The following is an 8,786-nucleotide window of genomic DNA, read 5'->3' on the forward strand; positions in this document are numbered from 1 at the left end:
GTAAAATCTTTGCCCTTATGAAAGATTACCTGACAAGAATTCGTAGGAAAGAGCTTCAAAGGAGAGTTGTGATGAATCTGAACTTGAAGAGCATTACTGATGTTATCCCATGAGCTGACTAGTATCGGTGACGAGATCATAAAAGCATCTTTCTATTTACTAAAGAGAGATGCCTATCAATATGCTTGATATTTAGGGTAGCAAAATTTCTTGTTGCAGAAACTTGAATTGGTGTTGTCATACTATCACAGAAGGACGGAGAGGTGTTTAAGAATTTTGGTCCAAAATGAGTAGTTTTTGTAGGTTGAAGAGGTTTAAAAATCTTTGAATATGTCTAAAAGATCTAGGCTTAGATGCTACTACCTGGGCATAGGAAGGAATGACTTTGGTTTTATTTGTGATTGGGTTCATATGTCTGTGATGAGATATAGACATCTCCATAATTTCACCAAGAGCAGTTGCAAAGGAAAACCAACCTTCAAAACAATTCCCTGAAGGAATATAAAAGGGTGTTGGATTTGCATTCTGGTTGTATTTAGATAACATAACGAATAAGTAAAATCAATTGCTATTGGATTGTTTATTCACAATAAACGAAATGATATTTTCCTTGAATTTCCATGTCTTCCAGCCAACGTCTCCGTTCTTAGCCGCTTCAAAAATCAGGTTGAGTAATTTCTTAGCTAGAAGTAATGGAAAAACTCCACAAGTTGAACCATTGTGATAGAACTCAGTTAAGGGATTAGTTTTTTTGAAGGAAAATCCAAAATACTTTCGATCATAATGTAAAAAACGATGTTCATAAGGCATGATTAGGAATGGATCTAAGGGAACTAAAGATTATCTAAAGAATCTATGAAATTCTAAAGGTTTCTAAAACGGATCTAAAGCTTAAAGATCTAAAACAATGCAGAGAATGGAGAAGAGGGGAGAGAGAAAAGCCATTTCTATCGAGCAAAAAAAAATAGGATAATTATATACTCCACCATATTTGAAAAAGAGTTACTATCATTTTTTCATTTTGTTATATTTTTATGGGCCTTCCTTCGACCATGTTTAATTGAAGGAACCCTTTATTACATAGCTTTGAAAAATGAGATGTTATAAATTATACGAAGCTGGGCCTTCCTTCAACCATGTTTGTTTTTTCTTAAAGAAATCTTATACTTGTATAGTTGTATTCCCTTTTTAAGCAAAGAAACTGGTAAAATATAACGTTGGTAGACCTCTAAAATGGCTTAAGGAGGAAAGAGTGATTTGAAAGACATTCAAAATAGTTTTTTCTTGTGCTTAAAGTGCATTCTTTCTTCATAGCATCTCAATATTTCTTGTTGACATTGATCTTCATCTTCCCTCCAGAAAAGTTCGTCTCTCTAGTCTCTCCTTCTCCACAATGAATCTCCAAAAACATTCTCTAGCTGCAATTTTATCTGTCATTTTGGCTGCTCTCATATCTACACAACTTATAATTCCTAATGAAACTAGCCTAAATTATCTCACAAATATAGGCTTCAAAACATTCTCAACAACATCACCTATCCTTTCCTTGTTCATCCCAAACAAAATTTACAAAAACCACCACCACCATAATCACCAGTGCCACCGTACCAAGAAAAAAACTGGCATCTCAATTTGCAACAACTTCACGCCAAAGTTCCCTACTATAGATACTACAACCACTTCAATTCTTTGTGTCGACGGCAACGGGTGTTGTAATTTTACAACTGTGCAGTCAGCTGTTGACGCTGTTGAAGTCTCAAGCCCAAAGCGAACAATAATATGGATCAACACAGGAGTTTATTTGTAAGCTAACTATCATCTCCTTTTTCTAGTATCCTTTTCATATGTACGAGTTTATTTATGAAAATTTATCCCCGTACATGCAGTGAGAAGGTTACGGTTCCAAAGACCAAAGCAAACGTCACGTTTCAAGGACAAGGATTTGAATCAACGGCAATTGTTTATAATGACAATGCCAACACTTCACATGGTACCTTTTATAGTGGTTCCGTTCAAGTTTTTGCACCCAACTTCATTGCCAAGAATCTAAGTTTCATGGTGAGAAATACTGACAATTCAATATCTGTCTGTTTTGTGGTTTTACATCGGTCAGGCATATATATTAGGCTTATTAGCTACCGTATTGTGTTTATTATTCCGTTTCTATTAACTCGGTTACACTTTGAATTGTGGGCAGAACGTAGCACCGATACCAGGACCTGGTATAGTTGGAGCCCAAGCAGTGGCAATCAGAATTGCGGGAGATGAAGCTGCATTCTGGGGGTGTGGGTTCTTTGGAGCTCAAGATACGCTTCACGATGATAGGGGAAGACACTACTTCAAGGATTGTTATATCCAAGGATCCATTGATTTCGTTTTCGGCAATGGAAGGTCAATTTATGAGGTATATATATCGTCTAAGTTTCACCTTCTCATGAATAAACTCGAGATCCTTCAAAAGCAATAATAGCTGATCTAGCCTTAAATTTTTTTGATAGATGATCCACTTACTCCACGTAACATCAGTTATTTTAAGTGTTCGAAATTTCCGAACTCATATATGCCTCCGGCAAAAGAAATATTGAAAATTTGCATACCATGACAATTAAGCTGCCTCCATGCATCCAATTGATAGTTTATTTGTTGCATGCAATTTCAGAACTGTAAGTTAATCTCAATGGCAAATCCAGTACCAGTAGGATCGAAGAATGTAAATGGGGCTATTACAGCACATGGTAGGGCTTCCAATGATGAAAATTCAGGATTCGCATTTGTTAATTGCTTTGTTGGAGGAACAGGAAGGGTGTGGCTAGGCAGGGCTTGGAGACCTTTCTCCAGGGTCATTTTTGCTTACACAACAATGACTTCGATCATTGCCCCAGAAGGCTGGAATGATCTCAATGACCCTACAAGAGATCAGTAAGCATACACCCGTATATACCTATTTTTGCATCACTGTTCAGGAACTTGTGCAAACAAAGACAATATTCTACTATCTACAGGTCAACTGATGAAAGTGTTAACTATGCAGGACCATCTTTTATGGAGAGTATAAATGCACAGGTGAAGGAGCCAATACAACACTGAGGACCTCTTATTCACAGAACCTTAATGACACCCAAGCTTCATCATTCATAAACATGTCTTTCATTGATGCAGATCAGTGGTTACAACCATTTGCCTAGGCCAACTACAAAATAGATAATTTGGCGTTAAGGAATTGCAATGCTATTCAGACAGAGGCTACATATATATGCTTTGAAAGATAGCCAGAACAAGTAAAACAAAGCTAATGGTGTTCATTTTATATTTGAAAATGAAGTTTAATAGATCTTGGGATCTTTTGTTCTCCTGCTTTTGTTTGGGAGATTTATTATGCAGAAATGTTCGTTTAGAGCCATTTTCGTTGGGCTTTTGTTTGGATACCGATTCCAACTCGCTATAAGCCCATGCTAGTCTACAAGCTGAGGGATCCCATTGACTTATAAAATACTCAATTAAGCCCCATCTGACAAATGTGGGACTAAGGTCTCAACATCTCACCACGTTTCCAAACCCAACATCCTCGTTGGCCAACTCTATCGACACTGGCCAGGCGATAGCCCTTTCTGTTAGAGCATTGCTCTGACGAACTCGCAAGTGTTGGTATCTCAAGTTTGTTGTCAAAACTATACCTTGATTTCTAGTCTACATTTAGTCAAGTCTCGGATTATGATAGAAGTGCGTAGTCGAGATTCGGATACCACTGCGTCCTACCGTTTGAAAGCGAAGATCAACATGAGTTCTGGAGAACTTCTTCAACAAAGGTAAGTGAAGACTGAAGCACCTATTTCTCAAGTTTTCACCTTTCTATTTATGAGACATTGTCGCATGACTAAATTAGACAGTACATGCATAACAAAAATTTTGAGTCAAGTTTATCTTCAATATCGTTCTCGAAATATGCTAAGCTTAAGAACATTTGTTCATACTTGATGAATTTGGTTAAGGACAATTTATTGCTGATGACCTAAATTATGATTCAAGATTAAATAATTTGAAAATAGCCTGGAATAGTGATATGTGTCATTGATGTTATTCGGGAATGTTTCAAATCGATTATTAGGGAGATATAGAACTACTGTAAATCTGGATACATGACAGTATGCATACCAGTTCACATATTGAGAGAACTGTTATAAGTATGGAGCCACAGTACATGTACCCAGTACACGTACCCACGTAGCTATAGTTCGGCAACGACTTTTTGTTACGCATACCCGGTATTCATACCATAAAAAGTCCGTGACTCGTGAACCTGGAAAGGTACGCGTACCTAGGATGCAAACCGAAAAATATTTGATGGTTTCAAAACCGGAAAGGTACGCATACCCAGTACGCATACCATGAAAAATTTGTGAGTTCCTGAACTTGTTTTTGTCTTAAGGGTACATATACCCGGTACACGTACTATGACAAGAATATTCAAGAACAAGTACAATACACTTACCTGGTACACGTACTTACCCTGTCGAATATTTTCAGATGCATCGGAATTATTTCTATGAGATAATTGACATTTGAATAACTCTCTAAGAACACAGATAGACATGATTGATCACATTTGTGACTCAAGAAAAGTCCTAAAGCGTTATATGAAAATGGTTAAGCTTATTTTTCAATTGGCTAGTTTCGGCTAACCTTTATGATCCAAGCATTATACACGGTCCGGTCACGGTTCATCCTAACCAGAGTGTATATTGTGTTATGTTAATCTCAAGTCAAGTTTTTCATCTAACGATATGATTATTGATTTCTTGATTCCAAAGCTACCTTAGATTAAATCCAAAGCAACCTTGATCTTGAAACTTTATAAAAGGAGAACCTCAAACAATTGGGATTTTTAAATCCCTGACATTATCTGTGTGTGTGCTAGTTATAAACTAGATTCGTCTTCTCCTTAAAACACTTCCAGGTTTTAGGAACTAAAAAGACTTCACCAAGGGATTCGTGAAGCTAGATCCAACTATCGTTATGTTGATAGTTCGTGTATCCTGATCTTGTTTTGATTATTGAGTCTTTCACCAGCAAAATAAGATAGATATAAATCACAAAGTTTCTTCATCTAAAACTTTTTGATTCCACAAGTTTATACTTGTGAGGTGAATTATAATCTAGGCTGCTCTTCGGGAGTCATAAGACCATATTTTGAGGTTTACTAAACCTTGTCTATTGAAATCGATTTTTTACCTCACCTTGATCTTCGATCAGAATGGAAATCACATATAAGCTTATCTGTGGGAGACAGACTGGTTTAAAGTATTTAATTGAGTTGAAGCAACTCTTAGGATGTAAATGACGTCATCTAAGATAATCAATTGTGCGGAGTCCTGTTGGGATTCAAGAGGCGTAAGGAGTGAAACTGTAATATGAATTTCTGTGATAATTTAATTCGATCTCAGCAACATTCCAGTCCGAAGTTCTGAGAGTAGGCTAGTGCCTGCAGCGGCTTAATAGAGTTTCGTGTTCAAATTTGGACTAGGTCCCGGGGTTTTTCTGCATTTTCGGTTTCCTTGTTAACAAAATTTCTAGTGTCTGTGTTATTTCTTTTCCGCATTATATTGTTTATCTTTATAATTGAAATATCACAAGTTGTACTAAGGCTGCACATGGTCCGGTACGGTCCGTGTTTCTTAGGAACCAGGTACATGTACCTCGTGTTGACCGGTTCTCTATTGTGAGTACCTGTACCTGCCCTTAAACCTGTACTTGTACATGTACCGGTAACACAAGTCTGGTTCCAGTCCGATACCGGATTTTTACCCAAAATTCAATTGAACAAAATGCCAACCCACAAATTCACATCAGGTATCAATCCAAAGATCAGGACCTATGTTACAAATTTCCTACAAAATCAATTAATGGATTCATAAGAAATTGAAAACAGATACAATAAAAAGATTTTTTGATTGAATAGAGACCTAAACATAATTAAACCACCAAATCCATCAACTATCTTCAAGAACTGCATCTTTACCAAAATCCATCTAAGGAACAATGTTTATATGTGTTCTAAGGAAGTAAGTTCATAAACTTGTTTGTGAATCCAAAAGGAAATCGTCAGGTGTTATTGGGATTGTTATTCATTGGATATCTTGTAAACATCCAATATGTGTGATTTAGTAGAACCGTTCATGACTTGTTTGTGTTCTTTGTAAAACTATTCACAAAGGCCTGACTTATGTATTGGTATGACTTTTATTAGTGAAACCGATCTTAAGTAATCACTTGAGATGGTATGATCGGGTTTGTGATTTTATGTCTGACAAAAACTGGGAAAAGGGGAACCGATACTAGTAAGAGGTGAAGTACATCACAAAGAGGAACCGATCCTTGTATGAGGTGCAACAGGTTTATAGCAGAAAGGGGAACCGATCCTATGGATGTGTGCAGCAAGTTTTTAGGAAAAAGGGAACCGATCCAATAGACATGTGCAACACATTCAAGTTACATACCATATATATGTTGGGAACCGATCTTAGTACCTATTCAACCGAATTTTGGAAAGCTAGTGTGACTATACAAAGTACTCACATGGAGGTAGGACCGAAAATTCTTTTGGTAGAACCGTTACACCCATGATTTGTGATTGAATGTTATTTGATCAATCGCATAGTTCTTGAAAGTCAGATGAACTAATTCTAAACTTGTTTGGAAGTGTGGAAAATCGGTTTCAAGGTTGTAAGTATGAAAAAGAACTTACAAAGTTAGGATGTCGACATACTTTGAACACGTGTTGTGAATGCTTATTATTTAATTATTCAAAGCTATTCCTTAATAGTTAAGGGAAGAGAATCCCAGGATCGAAACATAAATAAGTTAAGAATCTTTTAGTTAAGGTTATTAATTTCATTTTTAGGAAAATAAGAATTAGTAATGTGCATTTACTAATTAAAGATTTTCTGAGAGATTTCAATCATTAATTTTTGGACAGAGCATTTCCAGGAATTATAAAAACCGAATTTGTGCTTTAATGAATATCTTGAGAATATTTTCGGTTTTGGAAATTCCTTGGTATCCAAACTTCCTAGTCTATAAATACTGAAGTTTGCATTTCTAGTAAACTAATCCTTCGTAACAGCAAACTACCTCTTGTTGTGCTGCTACTGGTGAAGCCGCCTATTCGGAGAGGAGAGTAACCTAATTTGGCGAAATCTCTTACGGCCGCTCGGTTTAAAGTCTTTTTTGGGATTGAGAAGCTCTAGTCAGTACCGTTGGTGGGAAACTAGATAATTGCGGTTTATCTTTTGTTTTCATTGATTTGATTGACTAACGGTGGTTGAACTTTGATTGCACCTAATTTGTTTATGCTTGAGAATCTTCTCTTCTGATATAAGATTCACTCAAACTAGTTCAGAGTTTCGACATGAATCTTTAGATTGTTTTTAGTTCTAAAGACGATCTTGTGATAGTCCATTGTTAACAGACTCCGTTCTATGCATGATTGATCACAAGAGATTCAAGTGATTGTGTGCAGGTGTTTATTGAAGATCTAAGAAGATTTGAAGACGAAGAAGATATTGAATATTTCTGATTTGTGAGTTCATAATCTTTGGTGTGCACAATACTTATTTCGGTAAAAAGAGGATCCATTTAATAATCAGTTTTATCCTTATGATAGAATTTGATTGATTAATTGAGTAGATCGGCATCAACACAATTCTTTGGATTAAGAGTGTTGATCGCAAAATCTTAACGATTACTTTGGTAATTGAACATAAGATATATCTAAGGACCTCACGAAGGAGTTTATGTTAATATAAACGGAAAGAGCCTTTGTTCGACTCATATCACTTGGTTGAAAAGAGTTGATACCAAACAGATTTGTTTTTTCTTTAATGTTTGGAATACGAACCAAAGGAATTGATCCAAGTACGTGACTTATTTATAAGTTGAAGGTGTGGGAATACAAACGGTTTTAGGTGAACTATAGGTTTAGTTGCTTGGTCTCAACTATACGAAGTTGGTGTAATTTTGTGTAAAGGCTTAATCCTGAGAGTATTCAATTCTGTACAAGGCCCCGGGGTTTTTCTACATTTGCAGTTTCCTCGTTAACAAAATCTTGTTGTGTCATTTACTTTTATTTTTCGCATTATAATTGTTTTATTATAATTAAAGTAAATCACACAAACGTTAATTCATATTTACTTGATAAGCAATCCTATTGTGTTTGGTTAAGTACGAACCTTTTTATCAAGTAAACATACTTCGTTGTTGTATTATCTCGATCCCGTATCCATAGAAGATCACACGAAGTGTGAACCGATTAGTTGTATTGTCTCGACTCAGTCCATAGCCAATCACTGTCGGAGAAAGGACTTATAGGTAGGAAAAGTTTTAGATTGAGGTATATTTTGGTACCCTCGACTTTTCAATTGGTATCAGAGCAGGCAAACACGAAAAGATCTAACAATCTGTGTTTGATGCGATCCAACCTATAAGACATGAGTGAAAGTAAAGTTAAGCGAGAGCGAATACTAAAGAAAGACTCAGTTAACGTATCGCAAGACGTTGAATGTTTTGATTTTAAGAAATGTTTAAAAGGGTCTTCTTCGTCAAGTTCTACTTGCTCTTCTGAGAATAATTCTGAATGTTCTCAAACGAGATTAAGTTAAGTCTTGTATGTGTAATCAATGATTCAGACTCTGAAAGAACTCTTCTTGATAACGAGAAAACATTGATTCATCGAATATAAAAACATTTCTTGAAAATGAATTAAGCGAAAAATTTCTCTCATGTTCAACTGA

At 36.0% G+C, this 8,786-nt stretch overlaps 1 protein-coding gene across 1 annotated transcript; it reads left to right on the top strand.

Moving 5' to 3' along the window:
- The first annotated feature begins 1,337 nt into the window (after positions 1-1,337).
- LOC113273865 (probable pectinesterase 8) lies at positions 1,338-3,507 on the top strand. The gene is made up of 5 exons (XM_026523454.1): positions 1,338-1,803; positions 1,887-2,058; positions 2,198-2,404; positions 2,660-2,919; positions 3,032-3,507. The coding sequence occupies exons 1-5, from the start codon at positions 1,394-1,396 to the stop codon at positions 3,183-3,185; spliced, it is 1,203 nt and encodes a 400-aa protein (XP_026379239.1). The 5' UTR covers positions 1,338-1,393; the 3' UTR covers positions 3,186-3,507.
- The last annotated feature ends 5,279 nt before the right edge of the window (positions 3,508-8,786 follow it).

This window comes from Papaver somniferum, chromosome 4, assembly GCF_003573695.1.
Source record: "Papaver somniferum cultivar HN1 chromosome 4, ASM357369v1, whole genome shotgun sequence".
In the NCBI taxonomy this organism is placed as follows: Eukaryota; Viridiplantae; Streptophyta; class Magnoliopsida; order Ranunculales; family Papaveraceae; genus Papaver; species Papaver somniferum.